We start from the raw sequence: 24,173 nt of genomic DNA, 5'->3' as shown, positions 1-24,173 counted from the left end.
ATTATCTCATTAAAGTTAAAATCTCGAGTTTATTTATTTTTAAATAAATTTGTATAAAGAAATAAATATTTATAAATATATCCTAAATATTAGTGGAAAAAATAAATTAATAAGTAGTGAAGAAAGTGGACAGCTGGTCCGTTGAGCGGAATGTTTCAAAAAATCCATATTAAATTTTTACTCAAGTTTTTTATTTGCCTCCAATAAAATTTATAATTTTTTGTTCCTGTTGGCTTTAAAAATTAACAAAATAATAGACACAAAATTACATTTTAATCATTAAAACCAGCACATTAAACCTAAAATTGAGTATAAACACCTCGAAAATTTTCTAAATAAAATCTGCCCCGACCTCTGGCTCTTCCAGTCCGGACTATTCATCAGTGAAATTAAAATAATTAACGTGCAGAGAAAGGGGTTGAAAGTAGTAGAAGATTCTAGAATTCCCCTTAGTCATGTGACCTCACAATAAATACTTCGATAATTTTAGCGGCTTTTTTTTAGTAGTTATTAATTTTTTAATTATTGGTAACCCCATGTACACGTTTCTCATTATTTTTATAATTAACGATTATTCTATGCAGTTTGATAGTTTTAACCCTTATTCTGTTGTCATTTTACAATTTTTTTAAAAATAAATATTAGGAAAAATATAAAGAAACTAAATGCTGACAAAACTTGATAAAATAAACTATAACAATTTATGATTTTAGACTGTGAATTGTTATAATTTATTTTTTAGTCTTTTGTCAAATCTTTTCAATTTAAATTACAGTGTTTAAATATCAGTACTAAAAGGAGGAGGAGGAGGATGCTAGGGTCTCAACTCTCAAACTATGAGAGTAAGAAGCTGATAGCCTATTAATGTACCTTTGGTTCAGTCGGAGAACCTTTACATTTACAATGTTGAGTGTAATGGTTCAAATCTTCATAAAAGTATTTATGGAAGTTATTTACAATCTTCCCTCAATTATCAAATAATTGAGTAGAGCTAGTTTATCCCTCACAAAATGTGAGTGGAGTGGACAACCCTTGAATATTTGAGAGGGCTTAAAGAATTTAGACAACAGAATCTGTTTATAAATATTAATTGTAATACCTGATGTAATAACAGTGAATCTGTTTATAAATATTAATTATAATACCTAATGTAATATCAGTAAAGTCTTGTATAACAGTATTAAAAAAAAGAAGAAGCTAATAGCCTATTACTTTTTACAATTTTCCATATTATTTTTGTCACTGTTCGTTGTGTGCCCTTCAAGAAACTGATTCCTTAGTCTAGTCATTTAGAGTTAACAGTAGCACAACGCGTCATGGGAACGCAGAGTTAACGCCTTCGCTTTTTGATTGTATAAAATAAGTAACATAATCACCTACTCGATCACCGAGTGACATGATCACACACTCACACTCACACTCACTCTTTGGGTCTCCACTGTAACTGTTCTGAATTAGTACCAGTCTTGGGGGGTTTCATCAGATCACTACCAGCAATTGAAGAAGTGGTTATTGTAAAAAAAAAAAAAATCTGAAATGGAGAGTGGGTATAAATTCCAGCCATCTGATGAACTAATCCTCCGTCTTCTCAAGGAGAAGAGGCTTAACCCCCATTTCTCACATCATCCTATCAAGGATATTGATCATATCTGCAGCCTTGAGCCATGGGACTTACCAAGTATGTATATGTAATTTTTTTCTTTTCTTTTTCTTTCTAAGCTGTTGCACTGAAGAATTTTTCCAATTGAACTAACCGGTACGCGACATATACTTTTATGATGCAGCGGAATCAAAAACTGAGTCTGAGGATCAAGTTTTTTACTTTTTCTATGAACCTCGTTACAAGTACAGGAACAGTAACCGGGTCGACAGAAGAACAGAAGCAGGGCAATGGAAAATTACCAGTAAAGATTCCCAAATCGAAGCTGGAAACGGCCTTACCGGTACCAAAAAGTTCTTGACTTTCTACTGCCGTGGTCCTGATTCTAAGGTACCAGTTAAGACCGACTGGGTTGTGCATGAGTACCATGCCAAGGACGACCCCCGTTATGAGGTGTGAGCTTCATTTGTTTTTGTCACTCACTTGAGAGTTCATTTATTTTATGCATTGTTATAGCTTTGGATATATAATAATAAGGCTGGCTCTTCTTGATGATTGAAGTGATTAATTGGTGAAGCATGCTGGATTGTTGTGTCTATTGGAGATCTATAATAGGATTAGTTAACCTGGCGTCTAAAGTATATATCTCTGTTGCCTGTTACTTAAAACATTAATGGGCGGGATCTTCGCATCAAGATGAAAGAAATTGTGACGTTATTTAAAATGCAACTACAAATAAGTGTCCGAAACCATTTACATTGCTGTTTGATGAGTAGCAATTCTGGCAGTGCTAACGAATATCTGAAAATTAATTGATAGTGCATTATTCCTTATTTAGATTCTGCCTTTAATTTATGCAGAAGGAATTTGTTCTGTGTTGCATAACAAATGGAGAAGCTTCAGCTTATGTAGATGATGGCAGTGAGACAAACACTGCTGACAACGATGCATGGGTGGAAGAACGTTCTGTAATCTTAAGTAGCTTGTAAACAATTATAAAATCCTCTTAGGAGGAAAGTACTGTAATTTTAAGGAGGCATGCAAACAATTATGAAATCCTCTTAGGAGGAAAGTACCGTAATCTTAAGCAGCATTGTAAAGAACTATGAAATCCTCTTAGGAGGAAAGTACTATTATTATTGATAATGTGATGTTATCTGGTAATCTTTGAGACTCGTTACATACTAATGTAATTGTTGTTTAGACTAATTGTATACTCCATTTGGTCTTGTATCTAGCATCTGTGTGTAACATAAGGTCAAGTTTTTCTGTCCTTTAGTTCTAACTGGTTTCGTATTTGATCATATGTGGGACACTGGAATCTCACTATACAATCCGAGCAAATTACTTCATGGAGAAGGGGACACGTTTGTGAGGGAGCAGGGAAGGTCAATTGTAACTGTAAAATGAAAGAAGGAATCGGAAATGGTTGTCAATCGTGGGGTCTTAAACTGCTTGGGCAACTCGTCCCTACTTCCATTTATTATTATTTTTTTGAAAAATTATATTTATCCAATAATTATTGTCAACAAATAACTAGGAAAGTTAAAGAAATTTGATGAGGAATGCTGTATATCAATCAATTTTCAAATTTTTAGTTTGTATTAGGAGTTTTTCTTTCCAAATAAAATTTATTTTTCTATCTTGAGGTTAATGAATTTAGAGGAATATATACTTATACACAATATAAATTTAATATTGTGAGATGTACAAAGTTCTGATTAATTTTTCAAGTCTTTGTCTCTTTATTATAATTTGAACTCGAGTTGTCGGCTAAATAGAATTGGTTGAAAATCACCTAATTTGGGACTCTTTTTTCAACAAATTGCTGCTAAAAAAAAATAATAATTGGCTTATGACGAGTTACATGTTTTCTGGCAGACTAAGGCGCATGCCAATTGGGTATGGGATGTTACAGGTGGTAACAGTGTTCAATGCACCAAATTACTGCTAGCAGTGTGGAAATATGGCTGCAATTCTTGAAATTGGGAGTATATGGAGCAGAATTTTCTTCAATTTGACTCACTATAGCTCCTCACCACACGCATATATTTCACTGTTGTGTCCTCGTAGACGTCTCATTCAATAATGCAGACATTGTTTTTAGTCAAGGGATAGACAAGAAGAAACCATTGTTCTCGTCATTAATTCTTTTGAGGAGTTTATATGATGTTGGGTAAGGGTTCATTTGAGCTTATAGGTCTGATCTGTAGAAGCTTCTTCATTTGTATACTAAATGGTACACACACACACAAATTTATTGTACAATTAAGAAATTTGTCAAGATCTATCTTTCATGGTTAGGCGTAGTGTTTCTAAAATTCAGGTCATAGGTTCTACTAATATTTAAAAAGATAAAATTCGGAAATCAAACTCTAAAGGATTAATGACTTGAAATTTTTTAATTGAAATCAAAATAAAAAATAGATTTCACAAGTACTACAATGATTTTTTACTATTATTTTAGCTTGTCTCTGATTTCAATATGGTCAAGATAAATAAATAAATGACCAATCAAAACTATTATTTTGTCAAAAGTAAATACCAACTTCTTTATTTACTTTTAAAAAAACACCCAAGACATAAAAACATAAATTTAATACACTACAACACTGCATTAATGATGCATTTGGTGTGCCACGTTATATTGGATTGTAACGGATTGTAATAGATTATATTGTATTGGAATGTATTAAATAATTCAGTACCATGTTTTGTAGAGTATTAACTGTATTATGTATTTTTTTATATTTAATAATTTTAAATAATAATAAATAGTTATTATTTATTCATATTGAATAAATATTATATGAATTTAATAAACATTTTAATATTTAAATTAATTTATTTTTTAGATTTGTTAATAAAAATATAATTATCTGTAGTGGACTTTAGTGGACTTTAATATCTTTTCTTATTTATTAGTTAAACATAAATTAATAGATTAAAGCAATATAATATTTGATTGGTATTGAATATAATAGTTAATATTAAATAATAGTTAAAAATAAAAAAGCCCCCGCGGAATTTAGACGTGCAATTTGCGCATCGACTATCGTACAATCTTAAAAAATTAAGGTAATTTTCAGGGACCTCCCCTGAGGTTTGGTGTATTTACACATATATAGAATGTATGGATGTAATTACAGACACCACCCCTGCCGTTAATTATAAGTTAGATTGACCGTTAGGAGACTCTTAAAATTACTATAATATCCTTCCCACCAAACTAATAAATTGATAAATAAAGCTTTGACAACTGACGGGTAATAAGTTTGGCTGAAATCACACGACATCAGAAAAAGACCAAAATACCAATCAATGTAAAGTAGTTGACATTGCTTATTATAAAAAAAACTCTTCAAAATCAAATGAAGCTGCCATTATTATCGTTGTAAATAAATGTTAATAATTTGAACAGCGACAACAGCTATAAATGGAGGCTTTTGCAGGTAAATAAATCATCAAAACACAATTTATTCTTCATCTTCTACTTAAGAAATCTTTGTATTTGTTTCAATAATATCATCCATTGAAATCATCAATAGAAGCATTCAACATAATCAAGATCAAACAGTGTCTCAACCATATGGATTTTCTAATCTCAAACACATCCAGTTAATCAAACATACAACAAATGAGCCATGGCAAAATGACATAAACTCTCACTTCCTTAGCATGTCTTATAGGCTTGTCAAAGCAAACATTCTTGACATTGACATCCTGCCACATCTTCTTTAAGCTGGTGTATTACTCTGGAATTATTGTTGCTACATCAATCTCATCTCCAGCTACCACAGCCCGATCTCCATGTAAACATGGCTGCAAGTTATAAACAACAGCATATCGTAAGTAACAAAAAATCATTAATAAATTAAAATATGCTACATGAAAGTTTAAAGAAAATTATACCATCAATAATAATCATTTCAAGATGAGAACATCAAACAAGATTACGATATGGACTAAGCTGGTTTGAGTTTAAGTTTTAGAGGCCAAAACACTTCAAACTCTGTGTGTAGTCGACAAATTTGGAATTGATATGTACAACTCTTTCTATGTGTAAAAGCAAATAATTGTCTTAATATATGAGAATGAAAATACTATTGGTGACGAAAGCTTCCTATCATTACATGCTCTGATGAGCTCAAAATTTTTAACGACACATGCCACAAAGGAAGAGAATTGATATTACCAGCCTTTTCAAAGCCATGGCACCATGCTACCTAAGTATTGAAAATTACAAGCTGGCACAACCATTGAAACTCCCAAACCCAATTTAAAGTTCAAGGATTAGAAAAAAAAAATCAGCATCACTAATTCTAATTCTATGAGGCCTAAGATCCATCAGCTATGTTACTATCCGGATGAACAAAAACATTTGAAAGAGATGGAGATGTCTCATCATGGAAGAAAAAGAATTAATGGAATTAAAAGAAGAAAATAAAAAGGAAGAGATGGAAATGCAGATCTAGGTGAGCAATGGATATCGTTTGGCTAGTTTTTCTCTTCTCCAACACCAACTTGTTTAACCAGACAAAATTAATAGAACAACAAATTAAAGCTGTGTTTTAAAAGATATATTCTAAAAGCAAATTTGATATACTTCCAACTCCAAATAGATCAAGATAAGATGAAAGTATCACAGTGATTATAATCTTTTTTTTTTTTGAATGAGAACATCAGATTGTAATAATACTTTCTGCTTGCATTTCCATAAATTAGTTCCTCATTTGCAACCTATGTGCTACCAACATGACAGCTTATAATAATAAAATGATTAAGCATTAAATCGGCATAATAAAGATTTGAAGAACCTTGTTATGGCTATGAAATAGCTTTTCCATCAATGGAAAACAAAATAAATTTAAATTGGAAAGCTGCGTAAGATTGATTTGGCTAAGGAACTGTAGAATTAAATGATTTGTTTCTTGAGTGTTTCTTTTTTCTTTTTCTTTCTTTTGATATTAATATTTTATTTTACATATAAAATACACGAAAGAATTACAAGATGTCTCTGTTAATGTTTTGTTTGTTGCATAGAGTGATACCCAAAGCTCTCATGCCTCATAAGGTACTGTTGTTATATCTATCTATCTCCTCTACTGCATGTGTGTGTGTAATTGTGTATATGCTTTCTTTTATTCCATTAGTAGAATATTACCAAGTATCAAAGCAATTAGTTAACAAAACCCTTACTTAATTTGCAGATATCAGGAGAAAGCCAATCATAGATAATATGCTACATAAAAGGTTTGCATACGAGAGAATTTCAACCCTGTATGTTTTCTTTTGGAAAAATTTAACAGTTTTTCAATAAATTATTGCAATGACTCTTATATGGATGCTTTCATAGAAAGTACTTTCATCCAAAACAGCTTCTGTAAAATCGCCATCTAGATTTAAACATATAAATTCAGCACAGATTTTTGCCAAAAAAACACAAACACATAAACACATAATAACTGCTCTTCAATTCTAAAGACGAAAAACACAGTGAATATTTAAAATTAAAAAAATAAAAGAAAAATAAAAAAAGATGAACAACAATCAGAACAACAACTTACTATAATTGACTAACAGAAAAAGAAATCAGATACCACACTTGTCGAGATCTACATGCATAAAAAAAAAATCAAAATTCGAAAGCCCATTTTCATTTGTAAGTAATTCAGAATCAACCCATTCTTAAAAAAAAATAATCAACAAAATAATCAACTGCATCTTATTTGCATCTTCGAACTGTCACAAATGAGGACTAACCTCTTTCTCGCTCCAATTCCAGTCGCGGCTGAATCCATTCACCGCCGGTACTTGTTGAGTGTTAGAAAATGCATATTTATAAAGGAGAAAACCGTTATTTTACATTTCAAGTCTTACTAACAACCCTTACTTTTATGTATTTAACCTTCTTGTGATTAATTAGATGTGTTTTATTTTAATTAAGTATTTTATGTATTTTAGGGGCATCATAGTCATTTCACAATAAACGAGAAATCAGATGGCAAAACGGACATCACTTTTGAACTCAGGACGGTCAAAAACCTTAGGAGGAGCATAAAAGGAAAAATGGCACTGTTCACATGTACGGTACTATTCACGTGTACGGTACTGTATACGTTACTGTTCACGACACTGTTCACATAGACGGACCGATGATGTGGCATTGACTGATGAGGTGTCACGATCCTGTTGGACTAAAATTCTTATATACTGTTGATGGTGACGTGGCAGCATATCAGTGGACGAAAAATCTCGCATACGGTGCATGCATCACACAGGATTATTTTCAACCAAACCGCGTTACTGTTCAAAGTCGGGTCAAACCGTGTTACTGTTCATCCGCGTGGTCAAGCCGTGGACTGTTGACTGATGACGTGGCGCAATCCTGAGCGTCCAAACTGTTTTTAATCCGATGGCCATGATTTACTCCATGTATCTATAAAAAGGGGGCCTCTCCCCCCTAATTTGATATCTCTGAATCCATTTTTGGGATCCATTCTCTGTAATTCCTTCTCCATCTTGTAGTTTCTACGTATTTTAATAAATTTCCATTTTGCCCCTAGTTCAATTATGAGTGGCTAATTTTCTTTCAAGCTTGGGTTGAAGGTGAAGTCTCAACATGTGTCATGGGCTTAATTTGGTAAATTTATTTTCTCTTCCCCTCTAGTTTTTGTGGATGTTTTGACTTCTCGTCGACAAATAATACTAATCTTGTCTAGTACCGCCTTGGTTTCATCGGCTCTCTAGTACAAGGTTATTATTATTTGGCACGATAAGCCCTTAGCACCATATTGATTAGAGCGTGGTTCATGAGGTGTGGATTCCCCCCTCATGATTTAATTGGCATTAATACGGATTATTTAGCCCATGATGCATGTTGATACGGATCCAGATACCCAAGTACGTCATTTTAATAGAATTCTCTTCAATTTATTCTCGCCATTTCAATTCCAATTTTAAAATTTATTCTTGCCATTTTAATTTAAGTTTTAGCATATTCCAAATCATTTCCACCACAAATCCAATCACCCATTTACAAAATTAATTCTACACAATTAAAATCCACCTCCTCGTGGGATCGACACTCGTCACCATTAGTCTATACTACAATAGATTCGTGCGCTTGCGAGTACATTAAAATTTGCACAACAAGTTTTTGGCGCCGTTGCCGGGGAGGTAAGTAATTTTAATTCATAGAATTAATTTGTGTGAATAATTTCTTTTAAATTGTTGTCTTGTATTTTTTTTTCTTTAAAAAAAAAGAAAAAAAAAGTGAATCTGCATTTAGAGGTTAGTATTTCTTTTCTTTCTCTATTCTTTACAATTATGCAATTTAATTTTTAAGTTATTTTTCTTTGTAATTTTTGTTTATCTTAATTTAATTTTCTTTATTAAGTTTTAATTTAATTTTTAGTTAATTTCACGTATTTGTTTTTGTGTATTTTTATAGAAAGGTTGTAATAGCACAATAAGGTTAGTATCGTAATTTCTCCCTCTTCTTTATTTTTATTTGTTTTGTTTCCATCTTTTTTTTATTTTATATGTTTTGCATGCATGGTCGTAGGTCATTATTTCCTAATCTTGAACCTATAGACCTTGAACTAGAAAAAACACTTCGCACACAAAAGCACATTAAAAATAAATTTGGAATGGATTTACAAGCACCACAGGAGAGGCCATTTAAGGACTATTTTAGTCCCTTAGCTAATTTGAGCACATCATGCATAAGATACCCAAATGTAGCTACTAGGAGTTTTGAATTAAAACCCAGTGTGCTAAATTGTCTCCCAACATTTTATGGCCTAGAAAATGAGGACCCATATAATCATCTGAATGATTTTCATGCCATTTGTCAAACATTTAAATATGAGAATTTTTCAGACGATGATGTTAAACTCAAATTATTCCCATTTTCTTTAAAGGATAGAGCTCGTTCATGGTTAAATACTTTGCCTGCTAATAGCATTACATCATGGGAACAAATGGTAACTAAATTTTTGAATAAATATTTCCCAGTGCATAAAACCAATGCTATTCGCAGGGAAATTTCAGAGTTTACACAGAGAGAAGACGGGCAATTTTTCGAAACATGGGAGCGATTCAATGCGCTACTCTTGAAGTGTCCACATCATGGGTACGAGAAATGGCACCAATGTCAATACTTTTTGGAGGGATTACTACCGAATGTGCAAGAATGGCTAATGGCAACAAGTGGAGGAGAGCTAATGTCAAAAAGTGCATCAGAGATTTGGGAATTCTTCCAGCGACAAGCGAATAATTCCCAATAACGGAGTCGATCAATCAGGAATACTAGAAGAATTAAGGGAGTAAATGAGGTTCAAATTGGCGAGTCAACTTCGGGAATCAAAGAAGTCAAGGAGATGGTTGAAGGTCTTGCTCGACAAATAGCATCGTTATCGACTGCTAAATCAATAGAGCCACATGACCATGACTCATACTCAGATCAAGCCAATGCCATAGGTGTAATGAGAAAACCATCGAATTACAACCCATACTCCAACACATATAACCCTGGATGGAGAGACCACCCCAATTTTTCATGGTCTCAAGGACTCCAACAGAATGGACCAGCAGCTCCAGCTCCACCAATGCAACCAATTCCTCAACCTTCTCAGCCCCCATTCAGACCATACAATCAGAACCAGAACTACTCTCAACCCAGACCATGGGAAGATGCATTCCAGAATTTCAGGAATGTTACTCACTCCACGATTGAGCAACAGAACCGCACCATTGATGGACTATGAAATGAATTGAGAGCGGGCTTCAACTCACAAGCCTAATCAGTTTTAAGCCTCGAGAAGATGGTGGGACAACTTGCTTCTTCAGTTCAGACCTTGGCAATGATTGTTGAGAAAGGCAAGTTTCCAAGTCAACCAGTGCCTAATCCTAAAGGAGTGCATGAAGCAAGTACCAGTTCACCACAGCAGCATGGAGAGGTCAAAGCAGTAATGACCTTGCGAAAAGGAAAAGAAGTCGACAACAAAGTCGAGATGCCGGTGACAAAAGAAAATCAAATTGTTCCTGTGAGTGTTGAGGACTCACCACCGGAGGAGAAAGAAGAAACCAACCCACGAGAATATGTTCCGAAAGCTCCATTTCCCCAGAGGTTAGCTAAAGGCAAGAAGGGAAAATTCACAGGTGAGATTCTTGAAATCTTCAAACAGGTAAGTGTTAACATCCCTTTGCTTGATGCTATTAAACAAGTTCCATCTTATGCCAAGTTTCTTAAAGACCTTTGTACTAAAAAGAGAAATATGCATGTTTAAAAGAAGGCATTTTTAACAGAAAATGTTAGTTCTATACTCCAACATAAAATTCCTTTAAAATGCAAAGACCCAGGCTCCCCCACTATCTCATGTAGTATAGGGAACCACACAATTGAAAATGCTTTGTTGGATTTAGGAGCTAGTGTAAATTTGTTGCCTTATTCAGTATTTGTGAAACTTGGATTGGGAGAATTACACCCAACTCTAGTGGTGTTACAGCTTGCAGATCGGTCCATGAAAATACCTCGTGGTATTGTGGAGGACGTGCTTATCCAGGTAGACAAGTTTTATTTTCCTGTTGATTTCATTGTAATTGACACTCAACTAATACAGGATTCAAGGAAGCAAATCCCCATTATTCTAGGCCGACCTTTCTTGGCAACTGCGGATGCTCACATTCAATGCATGACTGGAAATATGCAGTTGTCTTTCGGTAACATGACTATGGAGCTGAACATCTTCAACATTGCCAAACAACCTCACAGTGCAGATGATGGAATTGTTGATGTGGATTTAATTGAAGCATTAGTTGATGATACTTTTGTTTCAAACCTTAGTGATGATCCTTTACAAACATATTTAACTTACTGTGGTTTGGATTTTGATATTGACAGATCGGTTGATGAGGTCAACGCCCTGCTTGACTCAGCACCATCTATGGACACTAATAAATGGAAGTCAAGAGTTGAGCAACTAGCACCATCAGAGAAGCAACTCATTCCATCATCAGAATCACCACCGAAACTCGAGCTCAAACCATTGCCCAACACTTTGGAATATGCGTTTTTAGGAGAAGAAAGTACTCTGCCGGTAATCATCTCATCATCCCTAAATGACGAACAAAAAGGTAAGTTGTTGGATGTTTTAAAAGAGCACAAAGGAGCATTAGGATGGACCATAGCAGATATAAAAGGTATAAATCCAGTAGACTGCATGCATTACATTCACCTCGATGAAAATGCTAAATCTACTAGGGAAATGCAACGTCGGTTAAATCCTAATATGAAAGAAGTTGTTAGAACAGAAGTCCTTAAACTATTAGATGCATGTATCATTTACCCAATTTCTGATAGTTCATGGGTCAGTCCTGTACAAGTCGTCCCCAAAAAGTCAGGAGTCACAGTAGTTATCAATGCTGATAATGAATTGATACCCACTAGAGTAACTACAGGATGGCGTGTATGCATTGATTATAGAAAATTGAATTCTGTCACACGTAAAGACCATTTTCCTTTACCATTTATCGATCAAATGCTTGATAGATTAGCAGGCCATGAATTTTATTGCTTTCTAGATGGCTACTCAGGATACAATCAGATTCCCATAGCACCAAAAGATCAAGAGAAAACTACTTTCACTTGCCCTTTTGGCACATTTGCATATAGGAGAATGCCATTTGGATTATGTAATGCACCTGCTACATTTCAACGATGCATGTTGAGCATTTTTTCTGATATGGTTGAACGATTCCTTGAAGTCTTTATGGATGATTTTTCTGTCTTTGGTGATTTGTTTGATCAATGTTTACATCATCTAACACTAGTTCTGCAGAGATGTATTGAGAAGAACTTGATCTTAAATTGGGAGAAGTGTCATTTTATGGTAAAACAGGGTATTGTTCTTGGTCACATCATTTCGAGCAAAGGTATTGAGGTTGACAAAGCCAAGGTGGATCTCATTTCTAATCTTTCTTTTGTCCATCAAGTATCGCAAAGCACTGGACAAGAGATTGTAACAGTCAATATTTCCCAGACATCAACAAATTTTCAGCTTAAATTTTGAATTATTTTAAAATTTAAATATGATTTTACGTATTTACCCTTCTATGCTGCATTATACGTATTTTTATACTAACGGCAAGGGTGGTGTCTGTAATTACATCAATACATTCTATCTATGTGTAAATACGCCAAACCTCAGGGGAGGTCCCTAAAAATTACCCTAAAAAATTATACAGACTAGTGCAATTACTTTTTGTAGCAAAACGCTGGTTTGAGTTTATGTTACAGTGCAAACCGTTATAAACCCACACCCCAAACAGACCTTGGAGTGTGTTCTTTTTTATCTTGTAGCTTATCTATAATTTTAATATGGTAAGTTATCCATGTTTGAAAAGTTGTTATTATTATTATTATTATTATACACACACACACACATATATATATAGTGTTATTTTTGTTTCATTAAGTCATTCTTAAATTTCACATTTATATAAAAAATCATATGTTATTTAATTGTTCTTGACGTTTAAAATGGTTTATGTTTATTTAATTGAAATCTTATTTTGCACTGAATGAATTATACAATAATTTAACTGTAAAACTAACAAAAAGTGTTTTGAGTTATTATTTGAAAAGTAAGGATGAAATATATTATTACTTAAAAAGTAAAGATAAAATAGATTTATGAATAAATATAAATAAAAGCCCACTAAGAAAATAATTTATAACTTTTTAAAAAAAGTACGTGAAGATTGAGGTTAGTTCAAAATAATAAATAAATTTATGAATAAATTATTAACTACGAATATATCCCAACTCCAGAGAAAAAAGTGGTAAAAGTACTAATTGGAGCACCACGTGGAAACAAACTTTTCTCGAGATTATGCTCATAAATAGAGGCAATATGTCACAAATTTAAACATTCAGAACATCCCATAAGCTCTGTTCAAAAACACTACCGTCATAATCTTTCTCTAATTCTCTTTATTCTATCTTCCTCACTTCATAATTTTCCTACACGCCCTTGCTTGAGCGTCACGGTATCCTTGCAGGCACACACCCACGCCTTGCCGCCGAAGTGTCAAAGGAGAGAAGAGTGAACCAAATTCGAGGAAGTAAAAACCTTTTCCTTCAACCTCCAAGAAGGGCTCAGACTTACAAGCCCAATGGCATCCAATAAATAGAGCCCATAAGGTGAAGATACCAGAAGCAGCTTAGAAATTTAACAGCACAAACACTCGCGACGAAAAAGGATAAAAAAATGATGTGGATTTTTGACTACTTGAACGAGAAGGAGACAGCGGAAGAAAACAAAAGAAGCAGAATATTGTATAGTATTAGGCTCGCTGAGGGCCTACGGCAAACAACTACTTCTCAAGGAAGGGGACACGTCAACTTCACTTCACTCCTTCTCAAAGAAGGAGATACTCTCTGGTGGAAAGCTGGCCGTACGATGTTGAAGGAAACGGATCTCTCCTTGACGCTGTCAAAGGAAAATTCAAAATTCTCACGCGGGTTAATCATCCCAACTCAGCCCAGATACCGACCATCACCAAGCTTGCGTGTATAAAAGTAGATGATCACGCCATTTCTCTGTAAATCGCAAGGCGAATCTTTTCTTATGAAAACAGAATCGGAGAGAGTGCTACCTAAGGCTCTAGCAATTCAATTCAGAGAAGGGATATCTTGTAAGATGAAGAAATTACCATCAATCTTCTGAACAAGATGAGTTTTGACCCTGATTTCTCTGTCCAAACAGTCAACGAAGTTGCTATATACAACTTCGAGCCTCTTCAATGCTAGGTAAGTGTCATCAGATACCCATCAATGTTGATATAATTGCTTTGGTTTCTAGCAGAAGGTATCAGAAACACATTTTGATTAAAAGGGTTCCTTTTCCTCTGTGGTTCTAACTTCAGGTACAAGCTTAGCATCTAGCAATTTATCATATTACATGCAATTTCAGAAATCATGTTGCAGAAAATGGCTTCTGAAAGGTGAGAGAAAGAGCTTGCCTTATGGGCTGTTTCAATATCAAGTTATCCACGTTGAGTATGACACTTAAGTATTAAAAGTAAGTACTCTGGCATTTTATTTCAGGTCGGACCTCAGCAACTACCAAATCACAAAATGTGCCTTTGTGATTTGATAGAAATCATGTTGCAGAAAATACTGTTCAAGGGGCTGAGAAAGAGTCGAAGAATAACTTATACGCCGTTATCAATTCATAAATAAGTGTGTGAGCAACACATCCTAGAAAATGGACTCGCTCTTCCTCTTCAATCAGATATCCACATGCTATGCAAGAGATTATTTCAATAGCATGTGTAAGTTTGTAACCCACAATTATACTTGTGTCGGGGAATAAAAATGTTGAAATTTTAAAGTTTTCAAATGCTTCATGCATGCTGGATCCATTCCTAGCTCTGTTATTAATTGTAGTGTATGACCTAGTTCTTGAAATTTGGCCGTGTTCATGAAAGTTTTTGGGGGTTATGCTCTATAAATTGACCCTCTTGCATCCATGAATGGTAATGACTTCTCCATGTGATATTTGAACTGTATTTTCTCCGTCAACTCAATAGTCAAGTAATCAACCTTAACCATATATATGCATAACCACTTGGCCATGGACCACGTGGTGAACCCACGCCCTTACCGTTGGCAAAATCTGGATCCGGATACTAGATCCGCATTTACACTTATACGTCCAAATCCACAAGTTTTTTGCAGATCCAGATGCGGGTAAAGTTCGCAATGGATGCGAACGGATACTCCAAATATGTGAATCAGTAAAAATTAAAATTTAATAATTTAATATATAATTTTAAAATAAACAATTTACCTAATAATTATCTAATAATATCAAATAAAATTCAATCATAATTTAACAATTAACAATTCAACATGAATAAGTAAATAAAATCCAACAACATGATAAATCCACAAATAAAAATATCACAATATAAATCAAACAAAAAATAACATAAATTCAAGCACACCACCATTAAAATCCGCAAATAAAAACACTACAAATCCATGGAAATTTCAAGCTTCGAATCCAACATATGATGCCGCCATTTGGAGAGAATGAAAAATTATTTCCTTGCTCCCCTTCGGCCATGTTCAACTAATCCCGAAACCTAATTAAAGTAATATGCAAAGTGAGTTAGCATATGTGAAGAAAAAAAATGAGATCAAGCATTTACATTATATTGAAAATTCATGCATTTAATTAAAATAATTAAACAAATCAGCAAAGAAAATTAAGCAAAATTAAATTAAATTAAATCAGCAAGGAAATTAAATCAAGCCAGCAACATTTTCTAGTTTTAACATATTTACATTAGATTAAACTCATCAAATACAATCAAACAATTAGCCACAATACCAAATTATTAACCAAAAAAAAAGCAATGTAATTAATAGAAACGTGCAGTAACAACTACCGACAAGAACAAGCCAATCAGGCAAGGCTTCGATGATGGCAAGGTGTGCAACGTGCAGTGACAACAACGTGCTCAGGATTGCTTCAACACGAGGCCAGGTGAGGCTGCGAGGAAGATGGCGATCGGTCGACAATGTTACTAGCCCTTTGGTTTTGGGCATTAGAGATTTGAGGATCATGGTTGCTGGTGAGGTGAGCTACCATGAGTCGGTGAGTGTGTGTGAAATTTGAATGCATTATTGTCTTAGGGTTAGGGATTAGATTTTTTTTTTAAAATTTAAGTTAATAAATATTTTAATTCAATTTTTAATTTAAAATACAATTCATCCGGATTCGGATATCCAGTTTTCTAGATGCAAGTGCATCCAGATCTGTGCGGATTTTAATTTTTCAAATCTAGATTTTTTTGCCATCCCAACACGCCCTTACCAAAGTGAGGGCATGGGTTCGAGTTCCTAAAAGGAACTCTAATATAATTATTAGTATAATTTTTATAGTGTTATATATATGTGTGTGTGTGCGCGCGCGCGCGCATGATCATTTGGCTTGAGCTAAGCCAAGAAGGCCATGTTTCGATGTTGGATAAAATGTGGGATTAGACTAATTTAAAGGATAAAAAAATTAGTCCAATCCAGAGTTATGTTTGGTTGTCAGGACTAATAAATTAGTCCGAATTTTAGTCCAACATTCATAGGACTATTAATCCTCATTTTCATATGGGTTTAGATAGGACTAAATATTTGATAGTTTAAATTTGTTACTAATGTCAAAATTTTATTCAATAATTCATTTTTAACTTTTTTAAAAGTTAATATTAAATCAAAATTTTAATTCAATAATTTATTTTAACTAGTATGTAATATATTAAACATAAAAAATTATTCAATGTATTTAATTCCAATAATATTAAAATCTGAATATTAAATTTAATAAATAGCAATATGATTTAAAAAATAATATATGATTTAAATAGTTATTTTAGCTTCATTAAATTAAATTTAACATAGTTTTGTTTGATATTATACCAAACAAAAGACAATACTATATAATACAGTATAATCAAATCAAATCTAATCTAATCTTATCTAATTTTAGAGTTAATCCAGTCCAATTCGATTTTCCAAACGTAGCCGAAGAGTTTACTGGTTACTGCTATTAGCACAAACCTCTAACAAATTCAAGATCAAAAACTGACTTAGAGGGAAAGAGATGCATACTTTTGTAAATGTTCGTAATTTGAAAAGTTTCATTTTTTATCATTGTTGTTATCAAAAAGTTTTGAAGGCAAAGAGGGTTTCACACCTTCAGACTTATCCAATCCAAACAAATTTCCTTCGGACTGAAAGAGACATATGCTTGCTTTTCCACGACTGATCAAAGACGGAGATGCTTTATTCTGTTGCAATAATTTAATCATGACGTAAACCAAGCTACTTTTCTGATAAATAACTAATTTCGGAGATTTGTGCCTAAATTTGTAATGACAATTTAAAATATAATTATAAATGTGGTTGTCGTATAAATTTCAAATTAATAATCAATCATCAACTCTAGCAATGGAAAACAAAAAATTATATGATTTATTGATTGATGGATGAGAAAACTATACAATTCGTTACAACTTTATTTTTGAACTTTACAATTCAGAAAATGATTTTTCGAAGTTAAATTTATTGTAACTTACATTTAAAATTTTCAATGTAAAAATAAATAACAAAACAATGGAACTAAGTGGATCAATGGTTGAATTTTATTTAATTGTAAATTAAAGAGACTTCAAAAAATAATGTCTACTTAATTAGAAAAATTCTGGATAATTTTACTAAGACACGCTAATTATAAATAAAACCTTGAGCTAATGGCGGATTTTATTACCTCCTTGAAGTTAAAATCACAAAGTTTATTTCTCCTTAATAATTTGTATAAAGAAATAAATATTTATAAATATATCCTAAATATTAGTGAATAAAATAAATTAGTAAGTAGTGAAGAAAGTAGACAGCTGGTCCTTTGAGCGGAATTTTTCAAAAATTCCATATTAAATTTTCACTTAAGTTTTTTATTTGCCTCCAATAAAATTTATAATTTTTTGTTCCTGTTGGCTTTAAAAATTAACAAAATAATAGATACAAAATTACATTTTAATCATCAAAACCAGCACATTAAACCTAAAATTGAGTATAAACACCTCGAAAATTTTCTAAATAAAATCTGCCCCCACCTCTGGCTCTTCCACCGTCTGCATCATCACAGTCCTTTCTGTTCATCAGTGAAATTAAAATAACGAAATTGCAGAGAAAGAGAATGAAAGTAGTAGAAGATTCTAGAATTCCCCTTATTCAAGTGACCTCATAATAAATAATCCGATAATGTTAGCGGTTTTTTCTTTTTAATAATTAATAATTTTTTAATTATTGCTAACCCCATCTACACGTTTCTCATTATTTTTATAATTAACAATTATTCTATATAGTTTTAACTGTTATTTTGTTGTCATTTTATAAAAAATTTTAAAATAAATATTAGGAAAAATATAAAGAAACTAAATGCTGACAAAACTTGATAAAATAAACTAGAACAATTTATGATTTCAGAGTATGAAATGTTATAATTTATTTTATTAGTCTTTTTTCAAATTTTTTCAATTTAAATGTCAGCATTTAAATATCAGTACTAAAAGGAGGAGGAGGATGATGGTGCTAAACCAATATTATAAAAGTGTTCAGAATCCAATTCGATCCGCTCAATCCATTTGATCTATAGAAATTCGATTTGTGGATTAATAGATTAGATTGAAAATTTGAAAATCCGCAGTTGGTAGATTGGATATGCATTTACTTCTGTACATCTACAAAAATCCGTGAATCCATAAAATAATAAAAAATATTTATTTAATTAAAAAATTAAACTTGTAAAAATGGCATTAGTATTTATTAATAAATAAACAAGTTAAAATATCGTTATATTAACACCATATTATATCTTGTTCTATAATAATAAAAAATAATTACATAAACAAATATAGCTTCCTAAATAGTTAATTTTCATGTACTAATCTACGCAAATGTGATTTTTCTCTTTGGCGTGTTGTATTTTGAAACTTTAAATGTATTAAACAATTAATTTATTTAAATCTTATTTAATTTTGAATTTGATTGGTAGTAAAATGATTTTTATATTAATTTTTTTTTTCATTTAGTTAGTTCGTGGATTGGACAGAATTAAAAATTTTTAGTCCGCAAACCAATCCGTAAAATGATGAATTGTCTGTGGATTGGATCAAATCTACATCAAATCTTCTGACATATGGATTGAATTTGGATTGAATTTTATTAATCCGTATGTTGAATTCGATTAAAATTTTATAATCCGTAAAATTCGATCCGCAAACAGTTCTATCGAATAAGAGGATGGTGGTAGGGTCTCAAGACTCAAACTATGCTAGTAAGAAGCTGATGGCCTAATACTTTTTACAATTTTCCATATTATTTTTGTCACTCTGTTCGTTGAGTGGCCTCCAAGAAATTGATTGTGAGAATGTAGAGTTAACACCGTTGGAGAAACAACCAGAAGCTCTCTCACTGTAGCACAACGCGCATGGGAACGTAGAGTTAACGCCTTCACTCTTTGATTGTATAAATTGAGTAACATGATCACACTCGCACTCACTCTTTGGGTCTCCCAGAGCAAATTGTTCCCATCAAACCAGAGAGAGAGATACCACTGTAACTGTTTTGAATTACATACTCTCATTTTCCTTTGAACTTCCTTTTATTGTTATAAAAAAAAAAATTCTGAAATGGAGAGTGGGTACAAATTCCAGCCATCTAATGAACTAATCCTCCGTCTTCTCAAGGAGAAGAGGCTTAACCCCCGTTTCTCATATCATCCTATCAAGGATATTGATCATATCTGCAGCCTTAAGCCATGGGACTTACCAAGTACGTATATGTAATTTTTTTTCTTTTCTTTTTCTTTCTAAGCTGTTGCACTGAAGAATTTTTCCAATTGAACTAACCGGTACGCGACATATACTTTTATGATGCAGCGGAATCAAAAACTGAGTCTGAGGATCAAGTTTTTTACTTTTTCTATGAACCTCGTTACAAGTACAGGAACAGTAACCGGGTCGACAGAAGAACAGAAGCAGGGCAATGGAAAATTACCAGTAAAGATTCCCAAATCGAAGCTGGAAACGGCCTTACTGGTACCAAAAAGTTCTTGACTTTCTACTGCCGTGGTCCTGATTCTAAGGTACCAGTTAAGACCGACTGGGGTATGCATGAGTACCATATCAAGAACGACGCCAGTTATAAGGTATGAGCCTAATTTGTTTTTGTGACTCACTTGAAAGTTCATTTCTTTTATGCACTGTTAAATCTTTGGATGTATAATAAGGCTAGCTCTTCTTGATGATTGACGTGATTAATTGGTGAAGCATGCCAGATTATTGTGTCTATTGGAGATATATAATAGGATTAGTTAACCGGACCGTCTTAAGGTGTACATCTTTGTTGCCTATTACTTAAACGTTAATGGGTAGGATCGTCGTATCACGATGAAAGAAATTGTGACGGTATTTAAAATGCAACTACAAATAAGTGTCCGAAAGCATTTGCATGACTTGATGAATGAATCTGTTATTGTTTGGTGAGTAGCAATTCTGGCAGTGCTAACGAATATCTGAAAATTAATTGATAGTGCTTTATTCCTTATTTTGGTTTTGCCTTTAATTTATGCAGAGGGAATTTGTTGTGTGTTGCATAAAACGAAAACGGAATAAGAAGAAGAAGAGTGGTATTTCGACAATTGATGAAGGGGAATCAAGTCAACAACTGGTTTTTCCTCCTCACCAATCACCTAGTGACCGTTCGATTTCGAATGGAATTCATAGTGAAAAACACACTCCCACCATCCCTCCGCAGCAATCACAAAATCACAATTCCATTTATTATCCTCAGTCAACAACAAATGACCCCCCAACTCAGCTATCACCAAGTAATGGTGAAAATATTCACACACACCAGCCGCTACCACTAAATCATAGTGAAGAAACTACTCTCAAATACCCACAGCAACTACCAAATCACAATTCAATTCAATCTCTTGCGAATAATTGGGTATTACCCAATTATTCTCCTACTCAGTTACCAAGTGACCATTTTATTACTGCAATAAATTATAGTGGAGAAGATAGTGCCACAAACCCCCTGCCACCACCAAATAGCGATTTGGAGTGGCAGCTACCACTAGATCAACCTAATTTTGCAGAAAATAATTTTCAGGAGCAACTTCCGCCAATTGGAGAACTGAACGCATACGGTAGCTCCAATTGGCAAAATGATGCCTCTTTTTCTGCAATGCAGACACCAATTTCTCAAGAAGAAAAATTAATGTATTCTAATAGTTCTTTTGATAATTGTGATTTTTCTGATTGTCAAATTCACAGTGATGAGCAGGTAAATTACCTCATCGATTCCCTAAGGGCTTTCCAGGATGTAAACTCTCGTAAAGAAACTGGACAAACCCTTATCCCTGACTTTAATCCATCAAAATCAGATGGAGAAGCTTCAGCTTATGCAGAGGATGGCAGTGAGACAAACACTTCTGACAACGTTGCATGGGTGAAAGAACTGCTTGACAACGATCAATGTCTGCTAGTTGGAGAACTCAAGTCATACGATGGCCACAATGGGCTAAATGACGCCTCTTTTTCTGCAGTGCAGACGCCAATTTCTCAAGAACAAGAATTAATATTTTCTAATAGTTCTTTTGATAATTGTCATTTTTCTGGCAGTCAAATTTACGGTGATGAGCAGGTAAATCACCCGATCAATTTCCCAAGGGCTTTTCCGGATGAAAACTCTCGAAAAGAGACTGGACAAACCCTTACCCCTGACTTTAACCTATCAAAGTCAGATGGAGAAGCTTCAGCTGGTGCAGAGGATAGCAGTGGCAGAAACACAGATTACAACGATGCATGGATAAAACAACTACTGGAGGATTTTCCTTAAGTAGCAAAATTTAAAACAACAATCAAATCTTCTTAGAAGTAATATTGTTAAATTTACCATATCATTATGGGTGATGATACTTCACTCTGTTTTATTGTACTCTGTGCTTTGTAATCTTAAGTAGCACGTAAACAACTATGAATTCCTCTACGAGGAAAGTAATTGTACTTTTAAGTAGCATGTAAAGAACTATGAAAAATCCTCGTAGGAGAAAAGTTCTGTAATCTTAAGTAGTATGTAAACAATTATGAAATCCTCTTAGGAGGAAAGTACTGTAATCTTAAGCAGCATGTGGACAATTATGAAATCCTCTTAGGAGGAAAGTATTGTAATCTTAAGCAGAATTATAAACAACTATGAAATCCTCTTAGGAGGATTATTATTGATAATGTGATATTGTCTAGTAATCTTTGAGACTCGTTACATACTAACGTAATTGTTGTTTAGATTGATTGTATACTCCATTTGGTCTGTATCCAGCATCTCTGTGTAGCATAAGGTCAAGATAATTGGTTTAAGTTTTTCTGTCCTTTAGTTCTTGCTGGGTTCGTATTCGATCATATGTGGAACACTGGAATCTCACCATCCAATCCGAGCAAACTACTTCCTGGAAAAGGGTACATGATTGTGAAGGAGGAGGGAAAGTAACTTGCAACTGTAAAATCAAAGAAGGAACCAAAGGAAAGTGGTGTCGCATCGTGGGGTCTTAAGCTACTTGGGCAACGCGTCCATTCTTTTATTTTATTTTTTTATTTTTTGAAAAATCATATTTATCCATTATTTATTGTTAGCAAATAACTACGAAAGTTAAAGAAGTTTGGTCAGGAATGCTGTGTTATCAATTAATTTTCAAATTTTCAGTTTGTATTAGGAATTATGTTGTATTAGAAAAATAAAATTTATTTTTTAATTTTGCGGTTAATATATGTAGAAGAATATATACTAATACACAATATAAATTTAAGATGGAGAGAAGTATAAAATTCTAACAAAATTTTCAAGTCCTTACCTCTTTCTCATAATTTTAATATGAGTGGTTAGTTAAATAGAATTGCTTAAAATTTTTCATTCTAACTTAGAGCACAGTTTCCAAGAAATTGTTGCTAGAAACCAAAAAAAAAAAAAAAAATCGGCTTCAGACTAGTTAACATGTTTTCTGGTAGACTAAAGCACATGCTAATTGCCTATCGGATACTGCATGTGCCAACAGTTCTTAGTGCACCAAATTACCGCCAGCGGTGTGGAAATATGGCTGCAATTCTTGAAATTGGGAGAATACGGAGGAGAAGTTTTTCCTTTTTAATATTTTAGCTTGTCTTTAATTTTAATATGATCAAGATAAATAAATAAATAACCAATTAAAACTATTATTTTACCAAAAGTAAATGGAGATTCCTTTATTTACTTAAAAAAAAACACTAAAGACATAAAAATATAGATTTAATATAGCATAATACTACATTAGAGTATGTACTTTTTAATTTTTTTTAACTTATTTCTAACTTTAATGCAGTCAGTTCTTCGTGATTGAGATATTATTGTTATTATTATTATTATTTTACACACACACACACACACATATATATATATATCATATTTTTTAGTGTTATTTTTGTTCTATTAAATTATTTTTAAATTTGTGTAGAAATTCATATGTTTTTAACTGTTCTTGACGTTTTTATTTTAAAATAATTTGTACTTATTTAATTAAAATCTTATTTTTTTCCTTTAATAAATTATACAGTAAATTAACTGTAAACTCAAATAAAGATATTTTATACTATTATTTAAAAAGTAAAAATAAAATAAGTTATTATTTAAAAAATAATGATAAAATAAATAATTACGTCAAATTTCAGAGTTGAAAAGACCTTTTTTATATAATTTTTATTTTTAAGAAAGGTAATTTTGAAAAGTAATAATATAAATTAAACTAATTATCACTACTCCAAAGGAGGAGACAGCGGAAGAAAAGTATTAGACTGAGACAAATAACAGCCTCTCCAAGAAGGAGACGCTCTAGTGGAAAGCTGACTGTACAAAGTTAACTGATAATTTCTGCACAAACAGGACAGGGAAGGGTGTTGAAAAAAATTA

General features: G+C 32.9%; 1 protein-coding gene and 2 long non-coding RNA genes across 5 annotated transcripts; 2 read left to right on the top strand and 1 right to left on the bottom strand.

The window, feature by feature from the left end:
* Window positions 1-1,296: 1,296 nt before the first annotated feature.
* On the top strand, window positions 1,297-22,414 carry LOC102624639 (NAC domain-containing protein 6-like). 3 transcript variants are annotated; one of them, XM_052443916.1, is made up of 4 exons: window positions 19,709-20,003; window positions 20,111-20,379; window positions 20,805-21,521; window positions 21,882-22,414. In XM_052443916.1, the coding sequence occupies exons 1-4, from the start codon at window positions 19,862-19,864 to the stop codon at window positions 22,074-22,076; spliced, it is 1,323 nt and encodes a 440-aa protein (XP_052299876.1). In that variant the 5' UTR covers window positions 19,709-19,861; the 3' UTR covers window positions 22,077-22,414. The 3 variants fall into 3 exon arrangements, with proteins under 3 accessions (XP_052299875.1, XP_052299876.1, XP_006465120.2); XM_052443915.1 differs by lacking the exon at window positions 19,709-20,003 and adding an exon at window positions 1,297-1,678 and having other exon boundaries at window positions 20,805-22,414; XM_006465057.4 differs by having other exon boundaries at window positions 19,711-20,003; window positions 20,805-22,414.
* Window positions 5,056-7,415, bottom strand: LOC127903637 (uncharacterized). Its single transcript, XR_008056348.1, has 2 exons — window positions 7,364-7,415; window positions 5,056-5,422 (listed from the first exon to the last, which is right to left on the bottom strand). It is a non-coding gene; the product is annotated as an uncharacterized LOC127903637 (long non-coding RNA).
* On the top strand, window positions 14,015-15,137 carry LOC102607974 (uncharacterized). Its single transcript, XR_369235.4, has 3 exons — window positions 14,015-14,417; window positions 14,534-14,611; window positions 14,715-15,137. It is a non-coding gene; the product is annotated as an uncharacterized LOC102607974 (long non-coding RNA).
* Window positions 22,415-24,173: the final 1,759 nt, after the last annotated feature.

The sequence above is a fragment of the Citrus sinensis genome, chromosome 7 (genome assembly GCF_022201045.2).
Source record: "Citrus sinensis cultivar Valencia sweet orange chromosome 7, DVS_A1.0, whole genome shotgun sequence".
NCBI classification, from domain to species: domain Eukaryota; kingdom Viridiplantae; phylum Streptophyta; class Magnoliopsida; order Sapindales; family Rutaceae; genus Citrus; species Citrus sinensis.
The sequence above is the reverse complement of the archived record's forward strand: the minus strand, read 5'-3'. Positions and strand labels throughout refer to the sequence as shown.